Source organism: Herpailurus yagouaroundi, unplaced genomic scaffold, assembly GCF_014898765.1.
Source record: "Herpailurus yagouaroundi ecotype Mexico unplaced genomic scaffold, PumYag 140, whole genome shotgun sequence".
Classification (NCBI taxonomy): domain Eukaryota; kingdom Metazoa; phylum Chordata; class Mammalia; order Carnivora; family Felidae; genus Herpailurus; species Herpailurus yagouaroundi.
In genome coordinates, this window is record NW_024412395.1 from 81,933,071 (window position 1) to 81,956,552 (window position 23,482).

The window sequence follows — 23,482 nt, forward strand, 5'->3', positions numbered from 1 at the left end:
CTTTTTTTTTTTAATTTTTTTTTTTCAACGTTTATTTATTTTTGGGACAGAGAGAGACAGAGCATGAATGGGGGAGGGGCAGAGAGAGAGGGAGACACAGAATCGGAAACAGGCTCCAGGCTCTGAGCCATCAGCCCAGAGCCCGACGCGGGGCTCGAACTCCCGGACCGCGAGATCGTGACCTGGCTGAAGTCGGACGCTTAACCGACTGCGCCACCCAGGCGCCCCTTTTTTTCCCTTTCAATAGTCCACTTAGTTCTCTTTCTAAACTGAAATGTTTCAGACTCTGAAACTAATTAGGCCAATACTTGGAAACACGCCTTGTCATTAATACATAGTATGTCAAATTTACAAAATTCAAGAACATTATATATGAATAAGGAGTTGGGAAATAAACTAAGCAACTCTGAAAAATAATCTGTTACTTACTAGCTAGCCAGGAACTTCTCAGATGTATTCCTCTATAGTATCTATGACATGAAGTAAGGGTCCAGGATTTTAGGAAGACACGCTCCTTATATTAAAATATTAGAAACCTGTGTTTCAGTTATGTATTGCTATATAAAAAACTATCCAAAATTTAGTGGCTTAAAATATACCCATTTTATTATCTCTCACAGTTCTGTGAGTTGGCTGGTTTCATTTGAGCAATTCTCATCTTGTTGAGGTTCTCATAGCCTTGCAGGCATATAACAGCTGAGGTTGAGGTCATCTGGAGGTTGCATTGAGACACTGGAATGCTGGACTTTTCTCTCTTTCCATGTATTCTCAAGATATCTCCTCTTCATGTAGTCTCTCTAGCGAGGTAGCCAGATATCTACATGTCCACAGCTCAGAAAAGAGTACAAAATTGGAAGGCTTCTACCCTTTCTTAAAGCTTAAGTCTGTGAACTGTCACAGCACTTCTGTCACCCTGTCAAACAGTAATAGGATCAGTACAGATTCAAGAGCAGAGAAAGTAGGGCCAACCCGTTAAGCATCTGACTTCGGCTCAGGTCATGATCTCATGGTTTATGAGTTCGAGTCCCACATCAGGTGAGCACAAGCCCCACTCAGGTGAGCTCTGCTTCTCTCTCTCTCTCTCTCTCTCTCTCTCTCTCTCTCTCTCTCTCTGCCCCCTGCTCACTTGCACCCTCTCTCTCTTAAAAAAAAAAAAAAAAGCAAGGAAAGTAAACTCCATTTCACAATGGTGGGAGGGAAAAAGAATTTGCAACCATATTTAATCCACCACACGCAGTCTGCCCTCTGACTACAAATTATTTACATTCCTCCTATGTGCAAAATGTACATACTTCCTCTTAAGATCCTCCCAAAGGCTCATGTCAGGGACTTTTAAGTCAGGTATCTACAATCTTTTTCTATAAAAAAGGACCAGATAGTAAATATTTTTGCTGGCTTTAAGGTCTGTGGCAAAATTCTGCCACTATAGTGCAAAAAAAAATTAGACGTGGCTGTGTTCTACTACTCTAGAAATTTTGAGCTAGTAAAACTTGGTCCACAAGCAGTAAGTAGTGTGCTGATCCCTGCATTAAAGCATGATGTCTGAAGTCCAGAATCTTCTTAGTAATCTAAGTCAAATCTATTTGTGCACAAAACTATACAGGTGTGTCTCCTCTTGCATCTGAAGATTGTGCAGTAAAGAAACAGATTATATGCCCCCACATAACAACAGTGGGGTGACCAGGACAGGAGAACTATAATAGACACTCTCATTCAAAAGGGAGATTAAAAAGGGCACCTGACTGACTCAGTTGGTAGAGCATGAGATTCTTGATCTTGGGGTCATGAGTTTCAGCCCCACGTTGGGCAAATAATTTAATTTCAAAAAGGGTGGGGGAGAGAAAAACAAGGGCTATGTAACAGTAATTGGTTTATAGCAATTCAGAATTCCAACAGGGACATGCTTTCAGTTCCTTTACCAGGGCCCAGTGCTATTCCAGTGGTTCTTTGTGGCTCTTTTGTTTTACCCTTTGGCTCTTAGCTTCCTATTTTGAGTCATTCTCTCTTTTACCTCAAAAAAAAAAAAAAAAAAATTGCATGAGTATCTTTGTCAGCCTCTTACCTAACCACAGTAAATTGAAAATCAAAGGTCTCTCATCTTTTTTTTTTTAACAGTTTCTACTTACTTCAGTCTGAACTAATATAATTTCTTTTAAAATTTAATGGGTTTCTTATGCATCAGTATTATCGGACAAAAACCATTTCACATTATTTTAGAATACAATCCATTATTTCCTTTGGGCCAAGCTGGAAGCTAATGTGGGAAAATACCTTTAAGATTCTTAAGATATTGGGGAGCCTGGTTGGCTGTTGGTTAAGCATCCGACTTTGGCTCAGGTCATGATCTCACGGTTCACGAGTTCAAGTCCCGCATCGGGCTCTGCTGACAGCTCAGAGCCTGGAGCCTGTTTCAGATTCTGTGTCTTCCTCTCTCTCTGACCTTTCTGGCTCAAAAATAAAATAAATCGTTACAAAAAGCAAAAAAGATTCTTAAGATATTCTCTTTTCTAGTTGAGTGGGTCTTTGTGGCACAGCCTGAAATCTTTGAGGTGTGAACAGATTGCTTCACAGCTACACTCTTGAACTAAACGTTCACCTGAGACCATATTTTACAGGTTACACACTGATTTCATCATTGACCTTGGCCATTTCTCACTTCAAGAGTCTTTGCTCTCTAGTATCCTGAAAATGAGAAATAATTTTATTTGGAACCTAGCAAGACCTGCTCCTTTATATTTTTCTTAAATTATGCTTAAAATCCAAATAGCTCTTTTTTTAAACTCATGTTACTCCTTCTACGCTTTATCACAGGCAGTTAAAAGCACAAATTACCAGTTAAAAACATTTTGCCGGAAAATCCCCATCCCCATACAATACCCAGGTGCTCATCACAACAAGTGCACTCCTTAATTCCCATCACCTATTTAACCCATCCCTCCACCCATTGTATAGAAGTGTTGAATCACTATATTGTATACCAGAAACTAGTATTATACTGTATGTTACCCAACTGGAGTTAAAATAGAAACTGAAAAAAAATCTCTACCCCAGATTCATGAGGTAATTAGGTACTCTTTCTCTCTTTGATAGAACTAAACTTGAATCCCCTTTTCTCCTGTCTCCAATAACAATTGTCATATTGTCTTTCAAACCGTCACTAACAGGCTTCAGGAGGTCCTTCAAGCCTCTCTGCCTGCCACCCAGTCCACCTTTTTAGTGGGGTGGTATCAAGTTGGGTAGGTTGGAGGGGGTGATTTCACCCATCTTTAATCTACCCCAACTGGTTTGTTTCTTTGAAATGAGTTTCTAGATGGCTATGTGAATGGAAATTTAACAAGAAAGATACATCCATAGCCATCATTAAGTTTTTTGTTGTTGATATTTGGACTATTAGAATATTTGAGTTATTTTCTTTAGCCATTAGTTAAGAGATATTTTATATTATTAAATATTAATAAATATGTTTATATTGTACTAGATAGAATATATGTAAAATATGTAGTAGATGCTGATCAAATGTTTAACATGATTTTGATATAATTTTCTTTATAGTTGTAACATTTTTGGGTAGAAATGCTTGATTTACTTTTTAAAAGACTCATATTTACATTGTTGTTGGAAGGTGTCTCTATTATTTGTTCTTTTTCTAGGAGTCTGAATATGTTTCTGCTCATCTTCATGAATGGATAGATCTGATTTTTGGCTATAAACAGAGGGGTCCAGCTGCAGTGGAAGCACTCAATGTTTTTTATTACTGTAGTTATGAAGGTATAGCCTATATACTTTTTATCTTGCATTCAATCAATGGAAAGTATTATTTAATAGGTGGTTATATGTGGTATTTTGGACATGAGAAAGACTGCATTTAAAAATAGTTTAAATGATCTTTTTTATTTGAAAGGTTAAGAGATTGATGTGTGTGTGTGTTTTTTAATTTTTTTAATGTTTATTTATTTATGAAAGACAGAGACAGAGCACAAGTAGGAGAGTGGCAGAGAGAGAAGGAGACAGAATCCAAAGCAGACTCCAGGCTCTGAGCTGTCAGCACAGAGCCTGACTTGGAGCTCAAACTCACAAACTGTGAGATCATGACCTGAGCTGAAGTTGGACGCTTAACTGACTGAGCCATCCAGGTGCCCCTGATGTGTGGTTGTTTTAAATAGTAGTTAGGAGTATATGTGCAGATCTTCACTTTGCAGAGCAAAGGAAGCCATCAATAAAACAAAAAGGCAACCTACGCAGTGGGAGAAGATATTTGCAAGTTATATATCCGATAAGGGGTTAATATCCAAAATATATAAAGAATTTATACAACTCAGGGCGCCTGGATGGCTCAGTTGGTTAAGCGTCCAACTCTTGATATTGGCTCAAGTTGTGATCTGCCAGTCATGGGATCAAGCCCCATGTAGGTCTTCACGCTGGGCATGGAGCTACTTGGTATTCTCTCTCCCCTTCCCCTGCTTGTTTGCTTGTATGCACGTTCTGTCTCTCAAATAAAATTGAAAAAAAAATTTATACAACTCAACACCAAAAAACAAATAATCCCATTTTTACAATGGGCAGAGGACCTGAACAGACCTTTTTCCAAAGACAACATACAGATAGCCAACAGACACATGAAGATGCTCAGCATCACTCATCATCAGGGAAATACAAATCAAAACCACAGTGAGATATCACCTTACACCTGTCAGAATGACTAAAATAAAAAAACATAAGGATAGCTGGGAAGATGGTGGTGTAGGAGCACACTGGGCTCACCTTGTCCTGCTGATCGCTTAGATTCCACCCACATCTGCCTAAATAACCCAGAAGTCCACCACAAGGCTAGCAAAACAGACTCTCCAGAGCCAAGCATAGATAAGAGGCCCACGGAAGAGGGTAGGAAGGGCAAAGAGGCAGCGTGTGCTACACGGACTGGTAGGAGGGAGCCAGGGCAGTAGAGGGAGAGCCCACCAGGCAAGACAAAGCCCCCAAAGTCTGGCTTGCAAAAGTGGAAGGGCTGGACTCCGTGAGTTCTGACAGCCAGCGGGACTTAACATCTGGAATGTTAAAAGTCAATAGCTCTGCTCTCGGAGAGCAGGGAGGGAGAGTTGTTGAACCCTGAATGACAGAGCTCTGCAGGGGGAACAAAGGTGCTGGGAAGCGCCATTTCCTTCTCCCATCCCCCAGCTGAAATTCCAAAGGGAACCAGTTCCTCTCACCGAACTTGCTTGTACTGCGCAAACCCTCAACACTGATTCTGTGGGTCCATCCCTCCCATGGACCTGCCTCCCTCCTGGTGCTGCAGGGCCCCTCCCGCGGCAAGGCTAGCTAAGCCTGCCCCTCCCGCCCCTGTGCACCTTCCAGATCCACCCCATCTAATATGCCTTTGGCCAGATCCCATCAAAGCAGCACCACAACCCTGGCAGTGTGCAAGCAGCCCAGACAGGGACCATAGCACTCCACAGTGAGTCCTGCCCCTGGGAGAGGGGAAGATAAGGTACACACCAGTTTGACTGTGGTCCCGGTGGAGGGCTGGGGGCAGACATCAGGTCTGACTGCGGCCCCGCCCACCAACACAAGTTTCTCCAGATAGTACAGGGGAAGTGCCCTGCAGTTCCACACCACCCCAGGGACTACCCAAAATGACGAAACGGAAGAACTCTCCTCAAAAGAAACTCCAGGAAGTAGTGACAGCTAACGAATTGATCAAAACCGATTTAAGCAATATAACACAACAAAATTTAGAATAATAGTCATAAAATTAATGCTGGGCTTGAAAAAAGCGTAGAGGACAGCAGAGAATCTAATGCTACAGAGAGCAAGAGACTAAAAAATAGTCATGAGGAACTAAAAAATGCTATAAATAAGGTGCAAAATAAAATGGAGGCGGCCATAGCTAGATTGAAGAGGCAGAGGAGAGAATAGGTGAATTAGAAGATAAAATTATGGAAAAAGAGGAAGCTGAGAAAAAGATTAAAAAATCCAGGATATGAGGGGAGAATTAGAGAACTAAGTGATGCAATCAGATGGAACAATATCCATATCATAGGAATTCCAGAAGAAAAAGAGGGAGAGAAAGGGGCTGAAGGTGTAGTTGAACAAATCATAGCTGAGAACTTCCCTGATCTGGGGAAGGAAAAAGGCACTGAAATCCAAGAGGCACGGAGAACTCCCTTCAGACTTAACTTGAATCGATCTTTTGCAAGACATATCATAGTGAAACTGGCAAAATACAGGGATAAAGAGAAAATTCTGAAAGCAGCTGGGGATAATCAGATCCTAACTTACAAAGGTAGACACATAAGAGTAGTAGCAGACCTATCTACTGAAACTTGGCAGGCCAGAAAGGAATGGCAGGAAATCTTCAATGTAATGAACAGAAAAAATATGCAGCCGAGAATCCTTTATCCAGCAAGTCTGTCATTCAGAATAGAAGGAGATATAAAGGTTTTCCCAAACAAACAGAAACTGAAAGAATCATCACCACTAAACCAGTCCTACAGGAGATCCTAAGGGGGACTCTGTGAGTGAAATGTTACAAGGACCACAAAGTACTAGAGACATCACTACAAGCATGAAACCTACAGACATCACAATGACTCTAAACCCATATCTTTCAATAATAACACTGAATATAAATGGACTAAATGCTCCAACCAAAAGACATAGGGTATCAGAATGGATAAAAAAAAAAAACAAGACCCATCTATTTGCTGTCTACAAGAGACTCATTTTAGACCTGAGGACACCTTCAGATTGAAAGTGAGGGGATGGAGAACTATCTCATGCTACTAGAAGTCAAAAGAAAGCTGGAGTAGCCATACCTATATCAGACAAAGTAGACTTTAAATTAAAGGTTGTAACAAAAGATGAAGAAGGGCATTATTTAATAATTACAGGGTCTATCTATCAGGAAGAGCTAACAATTATAAATGTCTATGTGCCGAATACGGGAGCCCCCAAATATATACAACAATTAATCACAAACATAAGCAACCTTATTGATAAGAATGTGGTAATTGCAGGGGACTCTAAATACTCCACTTACAGTAATGGATAGATCATTTAGACACAGGATCAATAAAGAAACAAGGGCCCTGAATGATACATTGGACCAGATGGACTTGACAGATATATTTATAACTGCATCCCAAAGCAACAGAATATACTTTCTTCTCGAGTGCACATGGAACATTCTCCAAGACAGATCACATACTGGGTCACAAAACAGCCCTTCATAAGTGTAAAAGAATTGAGATCATACCATGCATACTTTCAGACCACAATACTGTGAAACTTGAAATCAACCACAGGAAAAAGTCTGGAAAACCTCCAAAAGCATGGAGGTTAAAGAACACCCTACTAAAGAATGAATGGGTCAACCAGGCAATTAGAGAAGAAATTAAAAAAATACATGGAAACAAATGAAAATGAAAATACAACAATCCAAACGCTTTGGGATGCAGCGAAGGCAGTCCTGAGAGGAAAATACGTTGCAATCCAGGCCTATCGCAAGAAACAAGAAAAATCCCAAATACAGTATCTAACGGCACACCTAAAGGAAATAGAAACAGAACAGCAAACACCCCAAACCCAGCAGAAGAAGAGAAATAATAAAGATCAGAGCAGAAATAAACAATATAGAATCTAAAAAAACTGTAGAGCAGATAAATGAAACCAAGAGCTGGTTTTTTGAAAAAGTAAACGAAATTGATAAACCTCTAGCCAGGCTTCTCAAAAAGAAAAGGGAGATACCCAAAGAGATTAAATCATGAATGAAAATGGAATTATTACAGCCAATCCCTCAGAAATACAAGCAATTATCAGGGAATACTATGAAATATTATATGCCAACAAACTGGACAACCTGGAGGAAATGGACGAATTCCTAAGCACCCATGTGCTTCCAAAACTCAAAGGGGAAGAAATAGAAAACTTGAACAGACCCATAACCAGTGAAGAAATTGAATCAGTTATCAAAAATCTCCCAACATTGTGTATATAACAGAAACCCATGGGGGAGGGGAAGGAAAAAAAAAAAAGAGGTTAGAGTGGGAGAGAGCCAAAGCATAACAGACTCTTAAAAACTGAGAACAAACTGAGGGTTGATGGGGGGTGGGAGGGAGGGGAGGGTAGGTGATGGCCATTGAAGAGGGCATTTTGGGGGATGATCACTGGGTGTTGTATGGAAACCAATTTGACAATAAAATTCATATATTAAAAAATAAAAAAATAAATCTCCCAGTAAATAAGAGTCCAGGATCAGATGGCTTCCCAGGGGAATTCTACCAGACATTTAAAGCAGAGATAATACCTATCCTTCTCAAGCTATTCCAAAAAATAGAAAGGGAAGGAAAACTTCCAGACTCATTCTATGAAGCCAGTATTACTTTGATTCCTAAACCAGACAGAGACCCAGCAAAAAAAGAGAACTACAGGCCAATATCCCTGATGGATATGGATGCAAAAATTCTCAACAAGATACTAGCAAATTGAATCCAACAGTATATAAAAAGAATTATTCACCATGATCAAGTGGCATTCATTCCTGGGGTGCAGGGCTGGTCAGTATTCACAAATCAGTCAATGTGATACATCACATTAATAAAAGAAAAGAACCATATGATCCTGTCAATCGATGCAGAAAAAACATTTGACAAAATTCAGCATCCTTTCTTAATAAAAACCGTTGAGAAAGTCGGGATAGAAGGAACATACTTAAACATCATAAAAGCCATTTATGAAAACCCTACAGCTAATATCATCCTCAATGGGGAAAAACAGAGCTTTCCCCCTGAGATCAGGAACACAACAGGGATGTCCACTCTCACTGTTAAACACCCACTGTTGTTTAACATAGTGTTGGAAATTCTAGAATCAGCAGACAACAAAAGGAAATCAAAAGGCATCAATATTGGCAAAGATGAAGTCAAGCTTTCACTTTTTGCAGATGACATATTACACATGGAAATTCCGATAGACTCCACCTAAGTCTGCTAGAACTGATACACGAATTCAGCAAAGTCGCAGGATACAAAATCAGTGTACAGAAATCAGTTGCATTCTTATACACTAATAATGAAGTAACAGAAAGACAAAGAAACTGATCCCATTTACAATTGCACCAAGACTCATTAAAATACCTAGGAATAAACCTAACCAAAGATGTAAAAGATCTGTATGCTGCAAACTATAGAAAGCTTATGAAGGAAATTGAAGAAGATACAAAGAAATGGAAAAACATTCCATGCTCATGGAATGGAAGAATAAATATTGTTAAAATGCCAATACTACCCAAAGCAGTCTACATATTCAATGCAATCCCAGTCAAAATTGCACCATCATTCTTCTCAAAGCTAGAACAAGCACTCCTAAAATTCATATGGAACCACAAAAGACCCCAAATAGCCAAAGTAATTTTGAAGAAGAAGACCAAAGCGGGAGGCATCACAATCCCAGACTTTAGCATCTACTACAAAGCTGTCATCATCAAGACAGCATGGTATTGGCACAAAAACAGACACATAGACCAATGGAATAGAATAGAGACTTCAGAATTGGACCCACAAATGTATGGCCAACTAATCTTTGACAAAGCAGGAAAGAATATCCAATGGAAAAAAGACAGTCTCTTTAACAAATGGTGCTGGGAGAACTGGACAGCAACATGTAGAAGAATGATACGAGACCACTTTCTTACACCATTCACAAAGATAAACTCAAAATTATATAAACGACCTAAATGTGAGACAGGAAACCATCAAAACCCTAGAGGAGAAAGCAGGAAAAAAAACCTCTCTGACCTCAGCCGCAGCAATTTCGTACTTGACACATCTCCAAAGGCAAGGGAATTAAAAGCAAAAATGAACTATTGGGACCTCATCAAGATAAAAAGCTTCTGCACTGCAAAGGAAACAATCAACAAAACTAAAAGGCAACCAAGGGAATGGGAAAAGATATTTGCAAATGACATATCAGAAAAGGCTAGTTTCCAAAATCTATGAAGAACTCACCAAACTCCACACCCGAAAAACAATCCAGTGAAGAAATGGGCAGAAGATATGAATAGACACTTCTCTAAAGAAGACATCCAGATGGCCAACAGGCACATGAAAAGATGCTCAACGTCACTTCTCATCAGGGAAATACAAATCAAAACCACACTGAGATACCACCTCACGCGGGTCAGAGTGGCTAAAATGAACAAATCAGGAGACTATAGATGCTGGCGAGGATGTGGAGAAACGGGAACCCTCTTGCACTGTTGGTGGGAATGCAAACTGGTGCAGTCACTCCGGAAAACAGTGTGGAGGTTCCTGAAAAAATTAAAAATAGATCTACCCTGTGACCCAGCAATAGCACTGGTAAGAATTTACCCAAGCGGTACAGGAGTGCTGATGCATAGGGACACTTATACCCCAATGTTTATAGCAGCACTTCCAACAATAGCCAAATTATGGAAAGAGCCTAAATGTCCATCAACTGATGAATGGATAAAGAAGTTGTAGTTTGTATGTACAACGGAATACTACTTGGCAATGAGTAAGAATGAAATATGCCCTTTTGTAGCAACGTGGATGGAACTGGAGAATGTTATGCTAAGTGAAATAAGTTAGGCAGAGAAAGACAGATACCATATGTTTTCACTCATGTGTATCCTGAGAGACTTCACAGAAGATCATGAGGGAGGGGAGGGGGAAAAAAAAGTTAGAGAGTGAGGGAGGCAAACCATAAGAGACCCTTAAATACTGAGAATAAACTGAGGGTTGATGGGGGGTGGGAGAGAGGGGAAAGTGGGTGATGGGCATTGAGGAGGGCACCTGTTGGAATGAGCACTTGGTGTGGTATGGAAACCAATTTGACAATAAATTTCATATTAAAAAATATATAAATAACATGTTAGGATGTAGAGAAAAAGGAATGCTTGTTCACTGTTGGTGGGAATGCAGACAAGTGCAGCCACTGTGAAAAATAGTATGGAAGTTCTTCAAAAAATTAAAAATAGAAGTACCCTTTGATCCAGTAATTCCACTAGTGGATATTTACCCAAAGAATAGGAAAATACTAATTTGAAAATATCTGTGCACCCCTATGTTTATGGTAGCATTATTTATAATAGCCAAGATGTGGAAGCAACTGGTGTCCATTGATAGATGAATGGATAAAGAAGATGTATATATTTTTATATGTACTGTATATGTACTATATGGTATATTACTCAGCCATAAAAATGAAATCTTGCCATTTGTAACAATATGGATGGACCTAGAGAATGTAATACTCAGTGAAATAAGCCAGTCAGAGAAAGATAAACACCATGATTTCATTCATGTCGAATTTAAGAAACAAAACAAGCGAAGTGAGAGGCAAACCAAGATACAGACTCTTAACTATAGAGAACAAACATAGTTACCAGAGGGGAGGTGTGTGTGGGAACGGGTGAAATAGGTGATGGGATTAAGAAGTGTACATGTCTTAGGGCGCCTGGGTGGCTCAGTCAGTTGGGCGTCTGACTTCGGCTCAGGTCATGATGTCATAGCTCATGAGTTCGAGCCCCACTTTGGGCTCTGTGCTGACGGCTCGGAGCCTGGAGCCTGCTTTGGATTCTGTGTCTCCCTCTTTCTCTGCGCCTAACCCACTCACATTGTGTCTGTCTCTCTTAAAAATAAATAAACATTTAAAAAAATTTTTTAAAAAAAGCACAAGAGAGAAAACAAATGAACAAAGAAAAAAGACAAAAAGACTCTAAATACAAAGAACAAACTGGTGGTTGCCAAAGCAGGGAGGTAGGTGCAGGGAGGGGTGAAATAGATAAAGGGGATTAAAAAAAACAGTATGTATGGAAAATCTGATTGTAAATGTCAGTTATTGGTGTCATAAAAGTTTTTGATCTCTGACCATATGTGTCCTATTCAGTCAGGTCCTACAATAAGTATTTAGTGTTGAATTGTTAGCAGACTTTGAAAGAAGACCTTTAGTATTAAAAATAACAAAGTCTTCAAATAATAGTAAGATGACATCATTCCAGTGTTTAGCTCAAGATGAAGAACATTTTCTGAAGCCTTTGGAATAGTATTTTCAGCGCGACTGGGTGGCTCAGTCAGTTAAGTATTTGACTTCAGCTTAGGTCCTGATCTCACTGTTCGTTCATGAGTTTGAGCCTGGCATTGGACTCCCTGCTGTCAGCACAGAGCCTGCCTCAGATCCTCTGTCTCCCTTGTCTCAGCGCCTCTCCCACTCGTGCTTTCTCTCTCATTCTCTTCCAAAAATAAACATTAAAAAAAAAGTAGTTTTCTTTTTTAATCATTCAGTAGATCTAATCCTAATAGTTCTAAAGATTGTGAATAGTGTGAAGTTATGTAAATATGAGCAGAGTCCATATGCCTTTTGGTAAATAAACATGCATGCTCTTGCTTTGCCATATTCATTTGATAATAGTTTTGTAGAGAGGTAGTATCCATGTTGGTTATGAGCATAGGCTTGATTTGAAATCAGACTTACCTAGTTTGGCCAATTAGTAACCATATCAAGTATGGCTGGGTATAATCAGTTAACCAGAGTGTTACCTTTCCTAGTATTTGTTAGACAAATGGTAATTTATAGTAGTATTTTGTGTGATTATTACATTTGTTTCAGCTTGATTATCATGAAGAAAACAATTAAGTATACCGTGAATAATTTGTACTTTTCCAAGTACAATTTCCAAGAGAAATTTTTATGGACTTCCAGTTAACTTTTGTTTGAAACATTTTTGTTCTAAATAATGGATGGAATTTTTTGTTTTTTAAGAGAGAGCACAAGTGAGAGAGAGAGAGAGGGAATCATCTGGAGCAGGCTCCACGCTGAGTGTGGAGTCCAGAGCGGGCCTTGATCCCATGACCCTGGGATCATGACCTGAGCAGAAATCAAGAGTTGGACACTCAAACTATTGAGCTACCCAGTTGCTACCTGCCCCCCACTTTTTTTTTGTTGGAGAATAATAGATGGAATTTATTTTTATGCATATTTAATGTTTGAGGGTTCACTGTTTTTTTTTAAGTGACCTCTCACAATATTCTTATAAATTGAAGAACAGAATAATATTTTATTGAAAGTATACTCATCAGTCCCCAGTATATTTATCAGTTGTGTGTCTTGCTGATTTGTTTTCACTCTGTAGTGAGTTGACTTTTCCTTGTTTTAGGAGCTGTGGATCTAGATGCCTTAACAGATGAAAAGGAAAGAAAAGCCTTAGAAGGGATGATTAATAATTTTGGGCAAACACCTTGTCAACTGTTAAAGGTAAATCATAAAAGTTATTGATTGCATCAGAAGTCTAGAATTTTAATTGCTGAGGAGCAGTATTACTGGTGTTTTTAAGTATTTTAATGATTTAACGCTTTATCTCAGAATTTAGAATTTGACAAAAATTATACTGTCATTATATTATTAAAAAATAAATAGATTTAAATGTTCCTATTTTGAAATAACAAAATATTGTAGTCAAAATCCACGTATATAGTCAATAACTCTTAAATCACAGAGGAGTTATATTTACTCAGGAAGCCAATCATTTTATTGTGTTTACATGACTAAAATGTGACTGGAGCAGGATTTGGATGCATGACTAGCTAACTCAAAAGCCTTTCTACCATGCCACGTCTCCTCTGAATATTAGCCATAATCCCCCTTATTGAACTACAGCACTTTCCGTGTTCTATGGGCTATTATATATATCCTAATTATGACATTTTCTGCCTTAGTTTTATATTTATGCATTTGCCTCACTTTATTATAACTATGTTACAGGCAGCAACCTTTTTTTAATCATTTTATATCTTTCTTGCATATAGTATGTGTGCAGCAAATATTTGTGAATTGAAATCTCCACAGCTGTTATAGCAAGAGTGGATCTAAAGTCTGGCTTATAGATCTTTTGTACTTCTGTTAAGTCAGTTATCACACCTAGCTTTGTAATTGCTACTATCCCTTAGAGTTTATTTAAAGCCTCCAACATGGGTTTTTTACAAAATAGTCATATTTAAAATCAGTGCTTTATCCCTATCTGCTGTGCAAAAGGAACAGAAGACAATAGAACACTTGAGTTTTGAAATAGATTCCATATTATTTTTGTACTGGCTGTACTTTTCTTTTTTTTATAAAACAAGTGCTAATTAGTTTTTATTACCATAAAAAATGACAGAGAAGTCAGCCTTTGATTTAAAATAAAGTGAATAAGAAATGCCTGGGTGGCTCAGTCAGTTAAGCATCTGTCTCTTGATTTTGGCTCAGTTCATGCATGATCTTGTGTTTTTTGAGTTCGAGCCCTGCATTGGGCTCTGTGCTGAAGATGCAGGGCCTGCTTGGGATTCTCTCTTTCTTCCCCCTCTTTCTATCCCTCCCCCACTTGCACCGTCTCTATCAAAATAAACATTAAAAACATTTTTTTTAATAATAAAGTGACTAATATATGGATTGAGAGCTAATTGAGTACTATTGAAGTACTTATAGCTGTCATAGTATTTTCTATAATTGAATATTTTGTGATGGAGATAGAAAAATCCCCTATAGATGGAATTCTGTTCTGCATTTTAACTATGCCTTTTGCATGTTAATTTGATTTGCCGTTTACTTCTTATTTATAAAGGTAACACTGTTCTATGTCTCTGACATTAAAGTTAAGGAAGAATAATTTTTTTGAAAACAAATGCAGCAATATGTATAATAGGATTCTGATAGTATTGACATTTCTATCTTATTTCAGGAAATGAGGATTCACCCATGTAAATTTTGACTTCTGAGCAATTCATTTAATTTTACCAAATACTTATTAAGCCTCTGTCATATTCAATATAACAGGTATCAAAAATCCAAAAATGAGTAAGACTTGTTTTCTGACTTTAAGACGCCTACTGCTGGGGTACCTGGATGGCTCATTTGACTAAGTGTCTGACTTCAGCTCAGTCAGGATCTCACGGTTCATGAGTTTGGGTCCTTCATCAGACTCTGCTGGTAGCACAGAGCCTGCTTCAGATCTACCCACCCCTACCCCTCCCCGCCCCGACTCCTCGCTGCTGGTTCTCTCTCTGTCTCTTAAAAATAAATAAACTAAAAATAAAAATAAAAATTTTTTTAAAGATACCTGTTGCCTAGGGGCCCCTGGCTGGCTCAGTCAGTATAGCATGCAACTCTTAATTTTGCTATTGTGAGTTTGAGCCCCACATTAAGTGTAGAGATTATTTTAAAAAATAAAATCTTAAAATTAAAAAAAAGATAGATACCTATTGCCTAGTTGGAAAAGATAGACCATAAACAAGTATGTAATCCAAATTAGAAATAAGTAACAAATAAAATACTAAACAAAGTAATATGCTGGTGAAGATAATCAAAGAGAATAATTAATTCTGGCTTAGAAATTCAAGATAGACATCAGTAAGAAAAACTTTAAAGTAGAAGTAGGGTTTCTTTAGAAATGAAAAGAGTAGGAATTCTGCTGAGGGGAGTACTCTGAACAATGGCCTAGAATTGTCAACAGTGCATGGTGTATAATCTGTTGTAACTAGAGCCCAGTATGTATGAAAGAATACAGTAAGATATGTCTTAATATAATTACGGAATTATTTTTCTTAAAATTATTTTGAAGGAACCACATCCTCCTAGATTGTCAGCAGAGGAAGCAGTGCAGAAGCAGGCCAAAACAGACACTTCAACCCTGAACCTATTTCAGCACCTCTCCGAACTCAAGTCATTTTTTATAGAGGTAATATAAACTTGGTAATATCAAAGCATTTTCTCTATGAATTCTGTACACCTCAATGCTCCTTTTGTTCTCTATAGGGAGGGGCATCATAAATATTTAGTCCAAAATCATAAATAATGTTGCAATAATATGTTCTTGAATTTTTAAAACAAGTTTTTCTTTATTGTTTATTTTTTTTAATATATTTATTTTGAGAGAGAGAGAGAGAGAAAATGAGAGAGAGAGAGAGAATGAATCCCAAGCAGGCTTTGCACCATCAGTGCAGAGCCTGATGCGGGGCTCAAACTCAACAAACCATGAGATCATGACCTGAGCTGAAATCAGGAGTCAGATGCTTAACCAACTGAACCTCCTAGGCATCCAGGATTTTTAAAACAATCTTATTGGGAGTTTTGTTTGCCGCTGAGTGGTAGTGTGAAATGTTTCTCTTAGCTTTCTTTTGTTTTACATTTTCTTGACAAGGAAGAATAAATAATTTGATTTAAATTCCTTTTTATGACAGCTGAGATGATAGGTAGAGGGTGTGTGAAATAATTCTTAATTACAGTGTCTGCATATTTATAAAATATGGCCCAGCAAGTCAAATTGTTAATTGCTAATATCAGAAGGAATAATGAAGTAAACAAGGTAGTTAATGCTATAATTGAAAGAGTGCTTTAAATTCAAATGTTTATACATGTTGAATTACTTAGCATGGTTCAGAATATGAATGCATTTATACCTGTGAATTTGGTTAGGACAGATAATATTAACTCTTGGCAAGAAGAAAAAATGATAATGAAATGTTATTAAGAAGGGGTGCCTGGGTGGCTCAGTCAGTTAAGCATCCAATCCTTGATTTCAGCTCAAGTTATGATCTCACAGTTGTGAGAGCAAGCCTCATGTCTGGCTCTGTGTTGGGCAGGGATCCTGCTTGGGATTCTCTCTGTCCCTCTTCTTCTGCTCCTCCCCCACGCATGCATCTCTTCTCTTTTCTGTCTCCCTCTCTGTCTCTCCCTCTCTCTCTCTCTCTCAAAAAAATGTTATTAAGAATAGTTTGGGGGGAAAAAAAGAATAGCTTGGAGATGTGTGGAACAAGCAGTAACTCATGCAATACAGTAGAGTTTGGTAAACTTTTCTTAATTTAACCAGATAGTAAATATTTTTGGACTTCGTAATCCAAAGTCAAAATCAAGAATATTATGTAGGTACATAATTACCACTTAAAATATAACCATTTAAAAATTGGGGCGCCTGGGTGGCTCAGTCGGTTAAGCATCCGACTTCAGCTCAGGTCGTGATCTCACGGTATGTGAGTTCAAGCCCCACGTCAGGCTCTGTGCTGAGAGCTCAGAGCCTGGAGCTTGTTTCAGATTCTGTGTCTCCCTCTCTCTGCCCCTTTCCCGCTCATGCCCTGTCTCTCTCTGTCTCTCAAAAATGAATAAACATTAAAAAAAAAAAAGTAAAAAGTAAAAACCATTCTCAACTTACAACCTATAAAACATGTGGTAGGCAGGACTTCAACCATAGGCCTAGTTTGTCAAACCCTGCATCAGAGCATCATTATAATGTGTTTCTTAGGTTCAGTACCATGGGAAGTCTTTAAAGAATTTTTTGATAATTTGGTATAACAAATTTTAAGTTTGTTATAGTTAGCTTTAAACTGACTTTTACTCAAATGAACAATGTTGTAGTAAGCTCTGCGGTATTTTAACGTAAATGTTTTCACATGTGTGTGAAAGCACTTCATAATTAATCTTTGTCACTCCTTTCTTAAATTCATGTTTAATGAGATAGTTATTTAGTGTTTAATAATACACACTCCCCAGAATCAGTTGTTTTCCCAAAGTATCTAAGTCAGTTGCCTGAAATTCAGCATAAATAGAAACAGTACTTAGAAATGATGACTAATTTGGGGCACCTGGCTGGCTCAGTTGGTGGGGCATGGGACTCTTGATCTTGGGGTCATGAGTTCAGGTCCCACGTTGGGCAAAGAGCTTACTAAAAAAAAAAAAAAAAAAAATGATGACTAATTCCCAGATGTGTTCTGGGTCCCCAAGACCACCCTCAGGTTTGGTGATTTGCTGGAAAGACTCACAGGATTCAACCTATTATTATACTCACAGCTAAAATTTATTACAGTGAAAGGATACAAAACAACATCAACAAAGGGCAAAGGCACATCGGGTGGAGTGCAGGGGAAACCAGGTACAAGCATCCAAGAATTAATCCTATCCCAGTAGAGTCACATAAGATGTGCTTAATTCTACCGGTAATGAAATGTGAAAACAAATTTGTCTACCAGGAAAGCTCATTAAAGACTCACCACCCAGGGCAGGTGTTGTGTTTTGTTCTGTTTTGTTTTAGACTTTATTTTTAAGTAATCTCTACACCCATTGTGGGACTAGAACTGACAACTGTGAGATAAAGAGTCACATGCTCTACCAACTTAACCAGCCAGGCACCCCAACACCCAGGGTTTTTATTGGAGGCTGGTAACATAAGCAACCTCTGCTTAGCACATGCTAAAATTCTAGACTCCAAGTACAAAAGCACATCTTCAGCACAAGCCATATTGTTTGCACAAATAATCTAGAAATAATGAGCCACTTTTATCATTGAAGACAAGTTTTATATCAGTGTAAGGAACTCTGCCCACCAAGTTCCCAGATACCAGCCAAGGGCCGACCTTACAAGAAGGCCTTTCTAAGGAGAGCTGTCTCAGGATGGCTGGGTGGCTCAGTTAAAGTGTCCAACTCTGGCTCAGGTCATGATCTTGAGGTTCGTGAGTTTGAGCCCTGCATCAGGCTCTGTGCTGACAGCTTGGAGCCTGGAACCTACTTCAGATTCTGTGTCTCCCTCTTTCTCTGCCTCTCCCCCACTAGCGCTCTGTCTCTCTCGCTCTCTCTCAAATATAAACAAACATTTAAAAAAATAAAAAATTAAAAAGAGCTGTCTCAATCCTTCTGTGTTAACTCTCCACTGCACATAGGGCAACCCATAAAATCCTATTTATCCTATAATCTGATGGACATGTAATACTATATTTATTATGCAATGGTGATAAAATGATTTCACCATGTCTAATCATGTGCAACTTTGTTTTTATAGAATAATACATTCCGAGTTGCATTTGCAACTGCAGTGACATCTGTCCCTCTCTGTACCCACTGTGTCACAGGGTAGCTATCCTCGGGACCAGTATCTGGAGCAGGATAAAAAACACAATAAATATCCTTGGGTACTAATAATTTGTTAATCCCTTTACATCATCATAGGGGAAGGTATTTCCCCACTCATTCATATGAAAAAAGGTCTCTATAGGTCATCTCTTCCTAGTTAAAATGGTGAAGAAAACAGGTAGCAGTGAAAGCAAGGGCCTAATAAATAGTTTTCTTCAGACACCATTTTCATTTATGCTTGTTCAAATGTAAGTTCTTTTCTTGATCTACAGAGTGAAAAGGTAGGCACTAACTTTTTATAGTTTATCATTGATTATTCATATGAGGCTCTTAGAATAGCACCTGGTACATAGTATATAGCCGATAATATTAAGTTATAATTTACCTAATAAATGTTAGGTATAACTTATGAACCACTGTCACAAAACTTAATTCAAATCATTGTTCCATTTCACATTATATAAGATAAATGCCAATTTTCTGAGAATTCTTTATTTTCTCGTCCTATTGTTACGGCTTACAGAGATTGCCTCAGTTAATGGGATAGATCTGTGTTTTGAAAGTTAAACCCAAAAGGAAATTCTATAGAATATAACCAGTTGTCTCATTTGACTTATTTGAGCAATGTACTCTTATATGGTCTATATTTTCTACTTTATATTAATGCCAGTATGGCAAGGGAAAAGGAAAGATTCTAAATCACTGGCTGTTTAAATGGTTGATACTCCTTGAAATCTGCATCTGTTTCACAGTGAAGTAGTAGAATACAAGAAAATGATGGGTTTGAGAAGTTTCAAGTATGCCATCCAAACATGGTATATAATTCCTTTCCTACATTTTTTAGCCTTTTTAAAGAATTAAAGTACATTTAACACACACTGTTATATTAGTTTCAAGAGTACAGCATAGTGATTCTCCTTTCCTACATTTTAATTAAATGATATGTTTTGATAGAGTAAAATGCTGTATTACCGGGTTCATTCTTGTTTAAAGAAATAGAAGTTTTCAATAACTTGTAACTAATAAAGATAACAGAACCAGCCACTAAGCCTCCGTCTTTTATTTTATAGGGAATTAGTGATGGTATTCCACTAATAAAGGCCATTGTCCCCAAAAATCAGTCTCGCTCTTTTATGTCTCAAGGCAGTCCTGAGTTACTGGTAAGTAGATTTATGGCTTTTTCTCACTGCTATGTTTGTATACATTACAACTCATCAAAAAAATTGAGAAAATATGGGGCATCTGGGTGGCTCAGTCAGTTAAGTGTCCCCACTTCAGCTCAGGTCGTGATCTCACTGCTTGTGAGTTGGAGCCCTTCAGATTCTGTGTCTCCCTTTCTCTCTGCCCCTCCCCCACTCACACTCTGTCTCTCTCTCTCCTTCAAAAATAAAAATAAATAAACGTTTTTAAAAAATTAGAAAATAAAAAAAATTTAAAGACTTTTTAAATAATAAAGACAATTTTTATGGAATTATTTTGACTGAGTATAAAAAATGTATCTTCTAGATACACAGCTTTTATTTCAAGTAGTTAACTGTAATATACTTTTTTTTTTTCTGTCAATGTGTCTTGATTTATTTTTTGCTTTTGGTCAATTTTTCGAGTCAAAAATTTTTTTTAAGTTTTCATTTAAATTCCAGTTAGTTAACATAGAGTATACTACTAGTTTCAGGTGTATAATATAGTATTGTGTACATCACCCAGTGCTCATCACAACAAGTATACTCCTTAATCCCCATCACCTATTTCACTCATCTCCCCACTCATCTCCCTTCTGCTAACCATCAGTTTGGTCTCCATAGTTTCTTGGTTTGCCTCTCTCCCTGTATCTGTTTCTCCCCCTTTGCTCTTTGGTTTTTTAAATGCCACATATGAGTGAAATCATATGGTATTTGTCTTTCTCTGACTTACTTCACCTAGCATAATACTCTCTAGCTCCATCCATGTCTTTGTAGATGGCAAGATTACATTCTTTTTTATGGCTGAATAATATTCCATCATTATCCACTCATCAGTTGATGGACATTTAGGCTATTTCCATAATTTGGTTATGGTATGTAGATAATGCTGCTATAAACATCAGGGTGCTTGTATCCCTTTGTGTTAGTACTTTTGTATTCTTTGGATAAATACCTAGTAATGTGGTTGCTGGATGGCAGAGTAGTCCTATTTTTATCTTTTTGAGGAAACTTCATACTGTTTTCAGAGTGGCCATACCAGTTTACATTCCCACCAACAGTGCAGGAGGGTCCCCCTTTTCCACATCTTCACCAACACCTCTTGTTTCTTGTGTTGTTGATTTTAGCCATTCTGACAAGTGTGAGGTAATAATTCATTGTAGTTTTGATTTGCATTTCCCTGATGATAAGTAATGTTGAGCATTTCATGTGTCTGTTGGCCATCTGTATATCTTCTTTGGAAAAATGTCTATTCATGTCTTCTGCCCATTTTTTAATTGGTTTATTTGGTGTTTTGAGTGTTCCATTTTATTAAGTTCTTCATATATTATGGATACTAACCTTTATGAGATATGTTCTTGGCAAATATCTTCTCCCATTCCATAGGTTGCCTTTTAGTTTTGTTGATTGTTTCCTTTGCTGTGCAGAAGCTTTTTATTTTGATGAAGTCCCAATAATTTATTTTTGCTTTTGTTCCCCTTGCCTCGGGAGACATATCTAGAAAGAAGTTGCTGTGGCCAATGTCAAAGAAGTTACTGTCTATGTTCTCCTGTGGGATTTTTATGGTTTCAGGTTTCACATTTAAGTCTTTAACCCGTTTTGAATTTACTTTTGTGTATGCTATAAGAAGGTAGTCCCATTTTATTCTTTTGCATGTAGCTCTCCAGTTTTCCCAATACCATTTGCTGAAGAGACATTCTTCTTCCCATTGGATATTCTTTCCTGCATTATCAAAGATGAGTTGACCATATAGTTGTGGGTTCATTTCTGGGTTTTCTGTTCTGTTCTATTGATCTGTGGGTCTATTTTGTACCAGTACCATACTATTTTGATTACTACAGCTTTGTAATATAACTAGAAGTCTGGAATTGTGATGACTCCAGCTTTGCTTTTCTCTTTTGTGTTTCCATAAAAATTTGAGGATTGTTTGTTCTAGTTCTGTGAAAACATGATGTTGACATTTTGATAGGGATTGCATTAAAACTGTAGGTTGCTTTGAGTAGTATGACTTTTTAAAAATATTTTTTCTTCCAATCCATGAGCATGGAATATCTTTCCATTTATTTTTATCATAAATAGATGTTGTCCTTTGCCAAATGCTTTTCCTGCATCTATTGAAATGATCATATGGTTCTTTTCCTTTCTTTTATTAATGTGATGTATCATGTTGGTTGATTTGTGAATGTTGAGCCACCTTTGCAACCCAAGAATATCCAGCTTGATTGTGGTGAATGTTTTTTTTTTAATGTTCTGTTGGATCTGGTTTGCTAGTATTTTTTAAAGAACTTTTGCATCTATGTTCATCAGGGATATTGGCCTATATTTCTCTTTTATATGGTATCTTTATTTGGTTTTGCAATTAGGATAATGCTGGCCTCATAGAATGAAATTAAGTTGTTATCTTTTTCTGTTTTTTAGAATAGTTTGAAAAGAATAGGTATTAACTCTTTTTTAAATATTTAGTAGAATTTGCCTGTGAAGCCATCTGGTCATGGGTTTTTTGTTTGTTGGGAGTTATTTTTGTTACTGATTCAGTTTCTTTGCTGGTTATTGGTCTGTTCAAATTTTCTGTTTCTTCCTGTTTTGGTTTTGGTAATTTATATGTTTCTAGGAATTTATCTGTTTCTTCAGATCATCCAGTTTGTTGGGGTATAGTTTTTCACAATATTCCCTTATAATTGTTTGTATTGCTGTGATGTTGGTTGTTATTTCTCCTCTCTCATTTGTGATTTTATTTATTTGAGTCCTTTCTCTTTTCTTTTTGAATAGTATGACTACAGGTTTATCAATTAATTTTTTCAAATAACCAGCTCCTGTTTTCATTGATCTGTTCTATTGTTTTTTTTAGTTTCTATATCTTTTATTTCTGCTCTTATCTATTATTTCACCTCTTCTGCTTGCTTTAGGATTCATTTACTGTTCTTTTTCTAGCTCCTTTAGGTATAAGGTTAGATTCTTATTATTTATATAAATGATCTTGCTTCTTGAGGTAGGCCTGTATTACTTTGTACTTCCCTTTTAGGACCACTTTTGCTGGATCCCAGAGGTTTTGGACTGTTGTATTTTCATTTTCACTTGTTTCCATGTATTTTTTAAATTTCTTCTTTTATTTCCTGGTTGACTTATTCATTGCCTAGTAGCATGTTATTTAGCCTTCATGTATTTGTGGTCTTTCCAGATGCTTTTCTTGTGGTTTTCTTCTAGTTTCATAGCAATGTTCAAGTAGTTAGCTGTAATTCTGATGTGAAAATACTAGAACATTTTATTATTTTTATTTTTTTAATCTTTTTTTCCATATTTATTCATTTTTGAGAGAGAGAGAGAGAGAGCACGTGCGCACGATTGGGGGAGGGACAGAGAGAGAGGGAGATACAGAATCCCAAGCAGGCTCCAGGCTCTGAGCTGACAGCATAGAGCCC

The 23,482-nt window shown here is 37.5% G+C and overlaps 1 protein-coding gene across 3 annotated transcripts in view; it reads left to right on the plus strand.

Annotated features, from left to right (window-relative positions):
* Window positions 1-23,482, plus strand: part of NBEAL1 (neurobeachin like 1) — a 176,213-nt gene that overhangs the window by 131,867 nt on the left and 20,864 nt on the right. For all 3 annotated transcript variants that reach the window (XM_040475897.1, XM_040475898.1, XM_040475899.1), the window contains 4 exons: window positions 3,651-3,768; window positions 13,169-13,266; window positions 15,608-15,724; window positions 19,956-20,045. In XM_040475897.1, the coding sequence (XP_040331831.1) occupies window positions 3,651-3,768; window positions 13,169-13,266; window positions 15,608-15,724; window positions 19,956-20,045 (423 nt within the window). The remainder of the gene's footprint in view (window positions 1-3,650; window positions 3,769-13,168; window positions 13,267-15,607; window positions 15,725-19,955; window positions 20,046-23,482) is intronic.